The 16,017-nt window shown below is 38.5% G+C and overlaps 1 protein-coding gene across 1 annotated transcript in view; it reads right to left on the bottom strand.

The window, feature by feature from the left end:
• The window catches only part of SMARCA5 (SWI/SNF related, matrix associated, actin dependent regulator of chromatin, subfamily a, member 5), a gene marked incomplete in the record, with an annotated part of 249,902 nt that extends 234,151 nt beyond the window's left edge, over positions 1-15,751 (bottom strand). The window contains 3 exon segments of the mRNA XM_053700211.1: positions 2,759-2,925; positions 4,775-4,852; positions 15,200-15,751. Coding sequence (XP_053556186.1) covers positions 2,759-2,925; positions 4,775-4,852; positions 15,200-15,373 — 419 coding nt within the window.
• Positions 15,752-16,017: the final 266 nt, after the last annotated feature.

The raw sequence follows: 16,017 nt of genomic DNA, 5'->3' as shown, positions 1-16,017 counted from the left end.
TGGTTTTAGGAACGCTTGATTTTGTTAGTTCAGCAGGTTCAGAAAAAAATACAGTCCATGACATTTCCTTAGGAAATCCATCCAAGCCATACACTGCTGCAGAGCAGAACCCCTTTCTATTATCAAATTTGAGTAAGCCCTAGAGCCACAGATCTAAAAATGTTATTAATGGTTCCTAAATTTCTGCATTATCCATTCACAGATCGATCCCAAAAACTACCTGCAGCCTATCAGCCTCTCTGACCTATCAGTGTCACCCTTCCAGTGTGTTGCCTTTGCAAAACAGACAGAATAGCTGCAGACAATTCCTCTGGGTGAAGCTGTGAATAGTCATCTGAGGGTTAAAAGGTGTTTTCAGTGGGCATAGCAGATAAGAACTGCGAACAGTCACGGACCTTCCCTGAACTCTCCAGCACTGAGTGAGCGAGCATGACTTAATGCGACCATGGTGGTGATACGGACGGAAGCGAGGGATCACATAACGACACTTGATGTCATTGACCCGGAATGGATTATGGGCTTCACTGCATCGATGCAGCATCGTTCAAGGCTTAATTATTTTCAACACCCCTATTAGAAAGTTGCTTAAAGGGATAGTAAACACCAAAAATGGTATTGTTTTGCATAACCAACACTGTTATAGAAATATACTTTTTACTTCTGTAGTTACCTTGTATCTAAGCTTCTGCTGACTGCCTCCTTATCTAAGATCTTTTGACAGACTTGCATTTCAAGCAATTAGTGCTGACTGAATTAACTTCATGTGTTTCATATAGGTAACATTGTGCACGTGAACTAACGCCCTCTAGATGTGAAAAACTTGAACAATTTGTTCCCTTCTTTTGCTCCAGCAGTCCTTAAAGTTATCCATTAGGACTTATGGATAAAAAAAAACTAAAAGAAAATCAGGATATGGGATGCTTGGAGAACAAGGTATTTAAAGGGCCATAATACCCAAATGTTTAAACACTTGAAAGTGATGCAGCATAGCTGTAAAAAGCCGACTAGAAAATATCACCTGAACATCTCTATGTAAAAAAGATATATTACCTCAAAAGTTCCTCAGTAGCCACATCCCATTCTAAAGGACTTCTAAGTAGCAAATCAATGTCTGTTCCGAGACAGCCGAAGGATTGAGCTTACGTGCACTCAATTTATTTCCCTATTCAGTGTAAGGAAGTTTACAATGAAATCTCATGAGAGTGAAGTGAAATCTCATTAGATCACAGTAAAAGAGTTCATGACCTAAGCACTGTTGATACTGATTGGCTGCTGTTCATTTCTTCATATATATTTTTTTTTTTTTTTTTTTACCTGCAGATGGGCAGCAGCCGAGTATAACTTTTTACACAGAACTTACTCTGCTAAGCTGAGGAGATTCTGAGGTAAAATATCTTCCTTTTTTACATAAAGATGCTCAGGTGATATTTTCCTGTCAGCTTTCTACAGTTATACTGCATCAGTTTCAAGAGATTTAGCATACGAGTATTATGTCCCTTTAACCCCTTAATACGACAAAACTCAAAATTTCCTTTCATAATTCAGATAAAGCATGTAATGTTTAACTTTCCAATTTACCTCTTATCTAATTTACTTTATGCTCTCGGTATACCTATGAAGGCTCAGGAGCAGCAATGCATTACTGGGAGCTAGGTGCTAATTGACTATTGCACATATATGCCTCTTAATTGTCTAACCTGATGTGTTCAGCCCACTAATGCATTGATGATTCTTCAAACAATACTAAAACAACGAAGCAAATTTGAGAATACAAATAAATTGGAAAGTTGTTTAGAATTGCAGGCTCTGACTTGTGCAAAAAAAAAAAATTGGGTTTCATGTCCCTTTAAGGACAAAGGTGTTTCCATTCTTAAAGGGATTGAATGGTCAAAGTTGAAATATGCATTTCAATTTTTTTGCAATATACTTCCATTAGAATTTTTTATTTTTATTTATATGTACATACAATAATCTTTTTTACACATGTTTACAGGGAAAAGGGGGCTAAGACAAGCCATTGTTAAACAATGGCTTGTGAATTTTGATATGTGATCACCGACTGGCTGTCAAGTGATCACATGACCATGGGGCAGTTTTTAGGGCATCACTGGACTGAATGCATTGACTGGCTTTTAACAATTACTTTCCTGTTTCTGGATAGCCTAACAGGCAGGGTTAATAAGCCCAGTGGTGGTGATCACAGATCTCTATCCCCATTTGTGGAAAAAAAAAAAGATTGTCTGAGATTATCATCAACGTGAAAAAAAGCTTTCAGGGATTCTTATTTCCTCTGTTGAGACAAATTAGGGATATATAATAATAAACTAGTAGATCATTGTACATCAATGTCCTGAATGAAATGGGGCTTGTATTCTAATTCGCAATTGGAAGTACATACTTGAGACTTCAGAAGCCAACACTTTTAGAGTTAAAATACAGAAAGAGGGAGGAGGTGATTTGGCTGTTTGCTACAGACATGTTATAGCGGATTCAAAATGTGTTTTGTCTTTTTAACACATCTTTTGGCATTTGGATTTCTTATCTCCATATATTTTAAAGAAAGTCTGTTTTTAATTAAAATTGTTTATGCTATTGTATATTACCAGCAATAGTAATATAAAAACAGGGAAGCATTATGTGGCTGATTGCTAATGCATAAAAGACTTTCATCGCAAGTATAGAATACAGAAAGAAACAGAACATCAAAAAATGTGCATAGTAGAAAAATTTACAGATATGGATAACAGTAATTTCTTACTCTCCAGCAGACAGCAAGTCTTGTTTTTCATCTTTTTTTAGACGAGGACGACCAGGTTTCATTTTTAAAGGGGAAGTTGGCGTCTTTTGCGCAGCTGGTTGAACAAAATGTGCAAATAGCTCCGTCTGCTTCAAAAGATACTCAAATCTGTTGGACATGTCCGTTTTCTATGGAGAAAAAGTCAAAAATCACAAAGTTGACAAAAATGTGTATACATCGCATCAAACTATTAAGGAAAATGTCACTTCATTAAAAGAGAAAAGCCTGAATTATCTATTGCTGGCACACAATTGCACCTTACTGTATCAATTATTTGTAGAGCGCCAACAGATTCTGCAGCGCTATAAACATAGTTATAACATGCAAAAGGGGGTAAAGGGCACTGCCAAAAGTTGCCAACTGTTTATTATCACCTTAGATGAAGGCGATCTACAGGAAAGCTGGTCTTGTGGGTTTACATGCAAACGGCATTCAAGGAGATGACAAAATAAGTAGAGGAACTAAGGTAAGAAAAGGTTACGGTACATTTAAGAAGCATTTAAAAACTAGAGAAGAGAGTCTAGTGGAGCGAGGAAAAGGTTCCATACATTGCAGCCATCCTGAAGAAAGTCATGAGCAGATCTAAGGGGAAGGGAGAGACAGTACATGGAAAAAGTCAAAGCTATAGGAGGGAGCAATATTATTGGAGGGCCTTGAATTTTAGGGTCAGGAGGGTTTTGTGGAAGCTAGAGAAAGCCATTAAAGAGAATTGGCAGAGAGGTGCAGCAGCCGGAGTGACATGTACGGAAAATCAGACTGGCAAAGGCATTGATTATGGGTTGTAAAGGAGATTAGACAGCAGCCAAGGAGACAAGAGAGGATGGAGTTTCAATAACCAAGGCAGGAGATAAGAGTGGATTAATATCTTAGTTGTGACTTGTGTAAAGAAGGAGACAAATTTTGGAGATGTTTTTAAGTTGGAGATAGTAGTAATTGTCTAAACACTGGATATGGGGATTGAATGAAATTTCCGAGTCAAATGTGACCCAGAGGCATAGTGCATTAGGGGTTGGAGTAATATTATTGACCGTTATAGAAAGTCAGGGAGTGGTCAAAATTTTGTCAGAAGGGAGAAAATTACATACCAAGATCACAACGAAGCAGAAGTGCTATCAAGGCACATTATATGATACTGTATGCAATGTAGTATCCCTTTAAAAAGGGACAGTAAATTAATTTAATTAAAAGTGATTGTAAATCCTAGCGTTTGTGAAACGTTAGGATTTACAATTGGAACAAATAAACGGGGACTTTCAGTCATGAAGTATAAAATACTTCATGCTGAAAGCTCATTTGTTGGAAGTGCTTACCGCACTGAGCTGCTCAAGCAGCCAACGACAGAATGCTATTTGCTGTGAGGTGACATTTCCACCTCTTGGCAAATAGCCATGCGTTTCAACTGGCGCCAAGTCAGAAAACCTGCACGGTTATTAGCTAAGAGGTGGAAACGTCCCCTCTCAGCAAAATAGCGTTCTGCCGTGGGTTGCTTGGGAATCTCAGTGCGGCGAACACTTCCAACAAATAAAGAAGCTTTCAGCATGAAGTATTTTATACTTCATGACTGAAAGACCCCTTTATTTGTTCCAATTGTAAATTCTAGCGTTTCACAAACGTTAGGATTTACGATCACATTAATTGTTAGACATTTCTGTTACAGAATAACATACCAGCCAAGTCTTTAAAAACAAAAATATCCTTTTTACAGTAATTATTTTTCAATAATAATAATAATAATAATTGGAGGAGCCAATCTGGGATTTAGACAGCAGGGCTAGCCACAAAGTCGATGGCAATTAGGGCAGGTATGTAGCAGGGTATAAGCCTTGAGAAGCTGCTACATTTAATGAAATTGGGTCAAAATAAATAATGGAAATATATCGCAAAGTTGTTACATTATGCACAACTAAACATTTTATATAAAAATCTCAAGGTATTCATAGGCCTGCGTTTAAGAGGAATTAAAAAAAATATGTATACCCTTTTTTCTTCATAGGCTGGGTCCATTTCATTAACTTCCTTTGATTTATTTGGAGAGTCACCATCAGCTTCAACGTCCTAAAATATATATAATATATATAAAAAAAAAATTTGCAAAGAATTTCAGGACAATAAGACATTCTTTTCTGTGCCGGTATATTTCTCAGGAAAATAAAGTTTCTGTGCTGGTTTCATCTAAAGGACAATCTTCCAAAGCATTCAAAAAAACATTTAAAAAGATTGTAATCTTAGAGATTACATAAAGAATTCATAACCCTTTAAAGGGACATTAAACAATATATTTTATATAGACAGTTTGAGGTCACTCCCGCCTCTCTCTAGTCAAGGGTGCTGCTATGTTGAAATCTAGTTTACACTGCATTCTAGTGCCAATGTGTTTAGACTGAGGTTCATGAAATATATTTTGGGCCAGATTACGAGTGGCGCGGGAATAGTTTTATGCAAGTGATGTTGTGTTTATCACACTTGTTGGGAGGGAAAAAAAAAAAAAAAAAAAATGTATGTATATATATATATATATATATATATATATATATATATATATATATATATATATATATATATATATATATATATATATATATATATATATATATATATATATATATATATATATATATATATATATATATATATATATAAATTTATTTATTTATTCATTGCAGATTGCACTCCTGACGTAACAGAACAAAGCCTTGGGTGCTGCAGAGCATATAAATATAATAGAGAGCGCACTCCAAAGGACTTTATTTGAATCCCACTTTAATGTGAACGTTTGAGCCTCAGGAGCTCGTCAGACAAACAGAATATTTACGCTTACACTTGCCACCGCCAAACGCTTATGCACATGTCAGGACGTCACGTTCTACACAGTAGACACACCCCCTAGGGGTGTGTGCATCCGTGTCAGTGTAACATCCAAATTACCAATGAAATAAACTGATCACCCTGTGTTACAATCTTACTAGTGTAAAAATGTTGCAGTATTAAAAACAATGTGGTAACAACAACGGAATCAACAAGATGGACAATACATCAAACAGATACACAAGACCGTCACTGCCATGAGCGGGTCCAATCATACCGACAAGTTGGTTGTCAAGGAAGCTAGACGCAATGAGTCTGTGGAATGTGACTAGCTCGCTTACATGTCAGCCAAATGTAAATATTTAAAAGAAGTTGATCAGAGGATAAATATATGAGGCAACGATGTAGGTATTATAAGACAAAAATATATCGACATAGAATTGGTAAAAATATTGAAGTCCTTTGGAGTGCGCTCTCTATTTTGGATTATATTTATATGCTCTGCAGCACCCAAGGCTTTGTTCTGTTACGTCAGGAGTGCAATCTGCAATTAATATATTCATTATTTTCCTTGCACCCGACAGCCAATTGTTTGTAACAAATACACTTGGACTAGCTAGATTTCTTCTGTGAGAGATGTTAACAACGGAGGAAGCACCTACAACTACAGGATCAGATATTGGATTAGATATAAGTGAGACAATACCAGGAGCGAGTGTTTTTCAGTTTACACAAGCTGATGCGGACTTGATCCGATTTGATAGATTGGTTACACGGCCAACTATAGATGAACCAACATTTATATATATACACACACACATCTCCTAAAATTGAGACAAAAAGAAAAAAGAACTCACTTTGCATGGAACTTACCTCTCCGAATACCATCAGAGAGGTTATATTCCACGGGGGTTTCGTATAAAAAATGTACCTACGATAGGGAGAAACAACCCAGCATTCTGCAAACGCTGGTGCAGCATAGAAAATAAATGCTCCCTTGATTTGTTTCTTTTGGTAATACAGGAGGTATCAAGATTACTAGCACTGACCAAAACTGAGATCTTAACATATGAAACCTCCAATCTTGTTAGTTTACAAACAGATACCAGCGAAGACTGGCTTAAAAAATTGCAAGAAAAAATAGATTGTTATGAATCAGATCTGATTGATTTCAAAAGTAAGAAATTAAATGCAGTAATAGGGGACTACAGAGAAAAGAGTGTACCTGTGGCAGCTGTCCAGTCAGGAAAGACAAGTTACATTCTTATCGCCAGAGACGTGTGCGCTATAAGAAACCGAAAGATCTGAAAACTGTAAAAAGTTAAGCATCGGGCTCAGGCTCTGACGGTGATACACCGGGTTATCCTACCCCTAACACACAACAAAACACAGGAGTGACCACACACTCAAAAAACTCAGCAGGTAGAGGGACTAGGACAGGCGGATATAAAGAAAAAAAACGCCACCCATGCCCTCAAAATGAGACAAGAAAATATTGTGGTCAACCTTAGTGATTATGTTTTGAATGAGATCGATGAGATTCTTAACAAAGGTTTAACATTTATACCAGCGTGTAAAACTGATCCATTCGACTTATTGATGTAAAGAAATTCCAACGCCAGTTATCCTTGAAAGAAAAGTTTGCAGATACTGAGTCGGTACAAAAACAGTTCCATAACAAGACAACCTATACCCCCCATTTTACAAATGCCAGTATCAACACTCTCAAGATTGATACTTGATAAATTAAATCAGACAACCAAACAGCATCAATTTGGTACGTTTAACAACTTCTCCAAGAAAGAATGGAAGGCATTTAAGACATTGACTGACAACAAGGCCATAACAATACGTGAAGCAGATAAAGGTGGCGCAATAGTCGTGATGAACTACTGCGACTACAGACGTGAGATCCTAACTCAACTTTCAGATGAAAGGACCTACAGAAAATACATGACCCCTACTACGATATATAAACAGATTGATCAATATATCACATTGGTATATGAACAAGGTTTTATCGACAAGGGTACTAAAACTTTCCTGACAACCATCTTTCCACGTACTCCAGTACTGTACCAAAAATACATAAACAACCACCGGGCAGACCGATAGTCTCGGCCATAGGCTCCCTACAACAACCCTTGGCTAAATAGGTGGACTCTTTCCTAAAGCCCCTGGTTCAACAAATGACTTCATATTTGAAGGATTCAACTACCCTGCTGAACATACTAACACGGATGGGACCAATGGATGATAATATATTGCTTATTACACTAGATGTAACAAGTTTATATACAGTAATTCCACACTCAGAGGGCTTACGAGCAGTAGCTTTCTACCCGTCACAGTAACCATATATAGGTCCACCTTCAGAGATCTTACTCTACTTTTTGGAAATATATGTCTCACTACCAACTATTTTTGTTTCGAACAATCATTTTACCTTCAACAGAAAGGGACGGCGATGGGGTCTAATGTGGCCCCATTGTACGCCAATTTATACATGGCTTGGTATGAAGAATTCAAAACTGAATTACTCAAGAATGATCAGATAATTTTCTTTATGAGATATATAGACGATCTCTTATTCTGGATTGGCTCCGTGGATGATTTGGAAAAATGGTTTGAAAATCTCAATCAGGTTAATGGAGCCCTACAATTTAAGATGCACGTTGATAAGGAACAGATTGACTTCTTGGACATTCGTCTATTCAAACAAGGGGGCAGCCTACAATCAACCGTTTCGAAAAGGTACCGATAGGAATTCCCTATTACACTTTAAGAGCTGCCATCCACCGGCAACAAAGAGATCCTTACCCAAATCGCAATTATTAAGATCCAGAAATAACACTCAGGAGGAACATAAAGAACGACAACTTCAAGAAATGATACAGATGAGGGCATACCCCAAGAAGTTATTACAAGCTACATGCTTGGACCTCCTTGCAAACACTGAAGATACTATAGTCAATAAAAGATCAACGCATGACATTTGTAACCACCTACACCGGGGATAATGGTACCTTTCCAGAGGTAATTAAAAAACATTGGGATATCATTAAGAAGAACAAAACGCTCCCATTACCACAGATGTCACCACCACGGATTGGTTATCGACGCTCTAGGTCATTGACTTTCTTGTCAAAACGGATCCAATAGAGAGTTATAGACACACTACCTGGCTGGACCTAAAAAAACCTGGAGTGTTCCGTTGTTTGGATTGTGTCACCTGCAGTGGACTCATTACAGGTTCGTCATTTACTCATCCACACAGACGCCAGATATGCAAGCATAAACATCGCCTTACATGTACTACGACCTACATTGTGTATTTATTACACTGCATTTGTGGTCTATACTATGTGGGCAAGACTTGTGACGACCTCCGGACAAGAATGGCAAATCATCGCTCATCAATCCGAACAGCGCTAAAACAGGGATGCTCTGAGCAACCCGTGGCGCAACATTTCTTGGAATATCAACACAAAGTCACAGACTTAAAGTATACCATCATAGACCATGTCCGTCCAATGCTTAAGGGAGGAGATCGTAATAAGTTATTACATAAAGAAGCTAGATGGACCTATAAATTGGACACCATTACGCTTAAGGGTCTTAATGTCCATCTAGATTGGCAAGTGTTTCTTTAGAAAATCTTCCTCACCCCAAAAAAAAAAAAAAAATGAGATCCATTATCTATTCAGCGGCAGTTCTTTTACTTTTTCACTATTGGATAAGAGCAGTTGGCTCTCCCTGTTGTCCTTTTCTATCATAGGTTTCTACTCACCAGATAGCAAATTCATTGCTTGGTCAATTTGGACTGTTATAATATAATATAGACCGCTCCAATGACAGTTTTCTATATCTGTTGTTTTGCTAGTTTACTTTTAATTTTACTGCATTTTATTTTTATTTGTTTTTTATTTTGATTACTTTGTTTCTAAGTTGTAACATCTTGTATATGTATTCTATGGAGTGATGTCCTTATTTATTCAATTAATTCAATTGTATTGAGCTGTCATACAGGTGAGAGAGCCATACCCAATGGACACAGTGTCCAGCCTCCTTGGCAACCATATTTTTGCCGGACCGGTAGAACTTGCTTGCTCCTATGACAGTCTCAAAATATTAAATATTAGTCCTTTGATTACTCATGCTAGTTTACCCTAGATATGATCACTTTGTCTCCAAATTTCTTATATACTAATCCCAGCAGTGATGTACCAATTAAGTGTTGACCTCTTATTTTGAATTTTTATACTAGTGCAGAGCTGATAAGTTAGAGATTGACACATACCTCAGTGACATATATTATGTCCGGTTCCCTAGGCAACCATATTGTTGCCGGATAGGTTAGTCTGGCTCTCTACCATGACAGCTCCTGACACCTGTTTCCTGTCTGTTTTGGATCCGATCGTTTTGGCAACAAAGTGCTATATTTGTTTATATCAGAAGGGGATTACCATCCGATTGATAGCTTAGTTTTGTGTAAAGTTTAGATGGTAAGCTGATATTGATATATACACCGCTTGCGATCTTCAAGTATGTTTCTTCAATATGATTTTTACCAATTCTATGTCGATATATTTTTACCATACTATGACAGTTTGTCTTATAATACCTACATTGTTGCCTCATTTATCCTCTGATCAACTTATTTGAAATATTAACATTTGGCTGACATGTAAGCGAGCGAGTAACATTCCACAGACTCATATTGCGTCTAGCTTCCTTGACAACCAACTTGTCGGTATGATTGGACCCGCTCGCGGACGTGACGGTCTTGTGTATCTGTTTATTGTCCATCTTGTTGATTCCGTTGTTGATGTTATCACATAGTTTTTAATACTGCAACATTTTTACACTAGTAAGATTGTAACACAGGGTGATCAGTTTATTTCATTGGTAATTTGGATGTTACACTGACACGGATGCACACACCCCTAAGGGGTGTGTCTACTGTGTAGAACGTGACGTCCTGACATGTTGTGTATAAGGGTTTGGTGGCAGCAAGTGTAAGCGTAAATATTCTGTTTGTCTGATGACGAGCTCCTGAGGCTCGAAATTGTTCACATTAAAGTGGGATTTAAATCAAGTCCTTTGGAGTGCGCTCTCTATTTTGGAATATATTATATATAATTTTTAAATTTTATTTTTTATTTTATTTACAGGCATACACACATGCCGGTGAGGTAGCTCAGTTGCCCTGACTACATATAAAAGCCTGTTTAAAAGATCCAAGGTTACAGGTTCAAATCCCGGCAGGGCCAACTCAGCCCTTCATCCTTCCGAGGTCGATAAAAGGAGTACCATTAAATTGGGTAATAATTACTATTCAGCCGCCGATTTGGTTAATTCCGAGAGCGAGCTCTGAAAAAGCGCTTTGAGTCCCACTGGGAGAAAGACGCTTTATAAATACTAGAGCTAGAGATACATATAGCTGTCTCTCTGTTTTTCGATACTTTGTCACAGTGAACTTTTATTGGACTCACACTATCTTCATGTGATCTTTTTTTATTTGTGTATAGTATCACTATAAATTGACTAGCTCTGTGTAACCACCTTTCTTTTGTAGGGGAGCCACTCCAGTGTCTCCTCTGGAGCTCAAACGTTAACTGGCCGTAGCTAGCAGCAGCATATATACAACAAAAGGGTGTCCCCTGAGATCACAGACGAAAGTACAGTGCAGACTTAAAACAAAGGCATCAAACTGCTAGAGCGATAAGTAAAACATAACTTAATTCAGTCAAAATAAAACAAGTCAGTCTCAGTAAACAGACAGTAACCTGGAGAGTAGGTACATACGGAGGGCGTCATCTGACGCGTTTCAAGCCCTTCTGGCGCTTTGTCACACACACCTGATATTTTTTGCTACAATATATATGAATAAATAGAACATTCTGCTACGTGAAGAACATTGAAATTAAATATTTTTATGTTGGGTTAGCACACTTAAGAATATGCAATCAGGTTTGTGTGCGAGTAGGGTGTTAAAATCTCTAAAATCTTTTGATTTTTTTAACCTCTCTCCTAAACTTACATTTACCTTGTTTCTTCTCCAGGCTCTTCCAATCGGGTGTTCTTTTCAAAAACGATTTGCAGGTGCGATGTCTAATCACAGCATGCCCGATCGCGCTATTGAGCTAAATGTAGTGCGCTCCCACTCTAGTCTGGTAGTGGGAGCGTTCTACATTTAGCTCAATAGCGCAATCAGGCGCGCTGTGATCAGACAGCACGCATGAGAACCGTTCTGAAAATAACACCTGATTTGAAGAGCCTGGAGAAGAAACAAGGTAAATTAACTTTGGGGGATAAAATCTTTCAAATCTTGATTTTTTTAATCTGTCACTAAGATAATGTTAAATAATTCTGCACCATGTAGTGCATAGCTGCTCCTCCCACAAAGAATACCAAGAGAATGAAGCAATATTGATTACAGAAGTAAATTGGAAAATTGATAAAATCATATGCTCTTTCTGAATCAAAAGAAAATATTTGGGTTTCATGTCCATTTAAAAAAAAAAAAGTAATTTCTCACCACTGCACTAATCCAGATTTTACATTTTTCCATGCAATTTCAATGATTTTTCATGTGTTAACCAAACTTCAGAGCATACATTTTTTAAAATACTAGCAAGAAAAAAAAAAAAGGGGCTTATACTTTAATAATAATAATAAAAAAAGTTCTGTGCCCCATTTAAGTGTTTAAATGGAGTGCTAACAAAAGCACTCTAAAAGTAAACAGAGGCAATTTTCTTCTTATTCCAAAACTTGTTAGAGGGATGAGATGCAACATAGGTTATGGTGTACCGTGGGGCAGGTGATCACTGCACCCTTGGGTGATGAGCAAACTATCCTGCAAAAGAAAAACAAATGGTCACATGCCCCAATTAAAAGTGGGGAGATTGTGGGCCAGTGAGGCATCCTGGTCTCTTCTGGCTATTGCCTAAGCTCTCACCAACGCCGCTCCCCACTACATATCCTCTAATAAACTAGTATACTGCAGCCCGCCCACTAAGATCCAACAATGACCTGCTCCTTGCATCGACTATCACCTCTTCCCATGCTAGACTGCAGGACTTCTGTCATGCAGCACCTACCCTCTGGAACACTCTCCCTCGAGCTGTCAGGCTTTGCCCTAATCTTTCTTCCTTAAAATACTCCCTGAAGACTTTGTTCAGAGAAGCCTACCACCCAACTCAAATTATTTCACTTACCTAACATTTCCCTCATCTAACTGCATTAAAAGGGACAGTCTACACCAGAATTTCTCATTTAAAAAAGGATAGATAATCCCTGTATTACCCATTACCTAGTTTTGCATAACCAACAGTTATATAAATTCACTTTTTACCTCTGATTACCTTGTATCTAAGACTCTGCAAACTGTCCCCTTATTTCATTTCTTTTGACAGACATCCATCCATATTAGCCAATCAGAGCTGGCTCACTGGAACTCCACGTGGGTGAGCACAGTGTTATCTATATGACACATGAACTACACCCTCTAGTGGTGAAAAACTGTCAATATGCCCTGAGAGAAGAGGCACTCTTCGAGGGCTTAGATATTAGCACATGAACCTACTAGGTTTAGCTTTCAACTAAGAGTACCAAGAGAACAAAGCAAAATTGGTGATAAAAGTAAATTGAAAAATAGTTTAAAATTACATTCTCTAAGTTCATTTTGGACTAGACTGTCCCTTTAACATCTCTCAATCTTGCAGTCCCAACCTCCTGTTTCTCAACCTCCTACCCTTCAAGATCGTAAGTTCCCACGGGAATAGGGCCCTCAATTCCTCCTGTACATATTGGTAAAATGCTGTCCCGTCTTACAAGTTTTATATAATTGTTTTATTTAAATGAATTGTACCCATGGAAAGCGCTGCGGAATATGTTGGCGCTTCATAAATAAAGTATATTATTATGAGGTGAAAATGTCACCTCATTGAAAAAAATTAACTTGCTGTAGGCGTTTAGAAGTGCTCAGTTTAGGCATAGGCTCAAGGCAAAATAAAGGTACTTTCTGTATACATTTTTTATACTTCATGACAGGAAGTCAACTTTATAGCACTGGTAAATCCTAGCATTTTTAAACAGGACTTTAAAGTCAAAATTAAGCTGACCTTGATTAAGGGATGCAAATATTGAGAGACTTCAGTTTAAGTCTATATTCAAATGTGATTCTCTTGATGCGCTTTATTGACAAAGCATACTAAGGGCTCGATTTATCAAAGCTGAGACGGACAGGGGTGTATATACGCGCCCCTGTACACCTCTGGAGTGGAGAATTACCCCGGAGGAAATTACCATTGCACACGAGCGCTATTTTGCACTTGCATGCAATTCGCCCCCTGACTGCGTACAGCCAATCAATCGCACGCGGGCAGGAGCTGTCAATCTCCTCTGTCGGACTAGACCGCGGAGATATAATTTTGCCACCTTACTGGTGGCTTAGAGGTTAGGAAAGCAGCGGTCTGATGACCATTGCTTGTTAAATACAGCAAGCAGGTTCTTGTGAGAACTTGCAGCCGTAGGGTCTTTGATAAATCGAGCCCTTAGGCTTAGGAGCAGCAATGCACTACAGAGAGCTAGCTGGCGATTGGTAGCTACACATATCCCTCTTCACACAGTCACAACTAGGTTTCAACAGTGCATTGCTGCTCTTTGACAGGGGTTAAACACATAGTTATGCAAACAATAGTGCAATAACAAAAGGCTCTAACAGAGCATTTACTTTTTGCACTTTGTGTTTAGAATTTGCTGATGTTTGAGAGGGCCAACTAGTTTTGCTTGCAATCATGTGTGTTGGTCATTTAAACGGTTGTTTCTCAACCACCGTACTCAAATACCCCCAACAGTCAAGGTTTTCATTATAGCTGAACCAGTGCACATGTGAAATAGTCTGCTGATGGGTGAGAGCAGGTTAGGAACCATGGTGTTACTGATCAGCTGATTACACTGGTTCAGCTATAATGAAAACCTGTCCTGTTGGGGGTACTTGAGGACCGCAGTTGAGAAACGCCGATTTAAACTATAGTGTGCTTTCTGACCCATTCTCTTACTCCCTGTGACACCATCACGTAGTGTGACACTGGCACATCTAGCACCCTGGTAGAATAACTAGCTTACATAAAAAGAATAGCTACTTTTGGGCCCTGCTAACAATGCTACGTGATATTTAAAAGTAACCGCTACACTCAGTGTGGCCCCCTGGTTAGTAACATACAGTGTACACAATAATTGCCCTATATACAAACACACCATATAGCTGCTTTTCTAAACATGGGGTAGCTCTCAATCTTAAAGAATCCATTCTATATAAGGCGGCTCCTGATTTACTTGTATAACTACAAATATTAGATACACTGGAAGACTGACATTTCGTATTTCATGCACTCCGTATTCGAAATGAAGAAAATAACTATCTAGAAGGTCGAATCTTATAAATCCCATCGGGTCTTAGTTTGGCTTTCTAACGTTAGTCAACAACTTTAAAAAATAATTGGGGAGTCGATTCTCAAAGGTTCTTGTAAATCTTAGTGAATTTAGACAACTGAATTGGACACTGAAGATGATCCTACTATATCCCCTCACCTCCATGGCTTCCTCTTTCTCATCTGCTGCAGTCTCGGTCCCGCCAGGCTCTGACTCTTTTTTTTGGTCATCAGCATCCAACTCCATAGCAGCTTTGTTTTCACTATCCTTTTCTTCTTCTTTCAACATAGTATCGGGAACTGGCCCCTGTTGTTCCACATCTTCCGCCGACATGATGCTGAGCACTTAATCACAATGTCCGCGACACACGGAAAGAAAGAAAACCCACGCAGCTTCAAAAGAAAAACAGTGCTCCCGGGTGGATGCGCGTGCAACCAATACCACGCACCGCTGGCGGGAGACACAGACTAAACAGGGCGCGTAAAAGAAAGCGCGTTCACTATGCCGGCTTTTTTTTCCTCCGCCTATTACTACGACAGCGCGCGCGCCCGTTAATAGGAAGAAAAACTGTTTAAGGCACTGCTGGGAAAAAACTGATATCTCGCGAGAAAACAATGTGAATAAGTCGTATGTTAAAGCAGTCTACTAGTAGTGCTAGTGTGCATGATTTCGATTGACCCAGAAACGGTGGGATGTAGCTCTCCCTAACAATTCATTTCAAACAATTCATTTCCAATATATCATTTTACAGTGTTTATTTTATTGGTCGTGGTATTATTACAACGTATCTATTTGGTGCAAATGGGACAGCGATAATCTAGTAAACTAGATGCCATTTGCCAAGGTAAAGCGCGCGACTGTGTCAATCGTAGGAGATTTAATTTGAGAGGCGGGAACTGGGAAGTCCAAACGTGTTATCGCGAGAAACGCCTAACCTATAACCGCCTGTTTCAAGTGTAACTAACAATCGTCTTTGT

This window comes from Bombina bombina, chromosome 2 (genome assembly GCF_027579735.1).
Source record: "Bombina bombina isolate aBomBom1 chromosome 2, aBomBom1.pri, whole genome shotgun sequence".
Classification (NCBI taxonomy): Eukaryota; Metazoa; Chordata; class Amphibia; order Anura; family Bombinatoridae; genus Bombina; species Bombina bombina.
The sequence above is the reverse complement of the archived record's forward strand: the minus strand, read 5'-3'. Positions and strand labels throughout refer to the sequence as shown.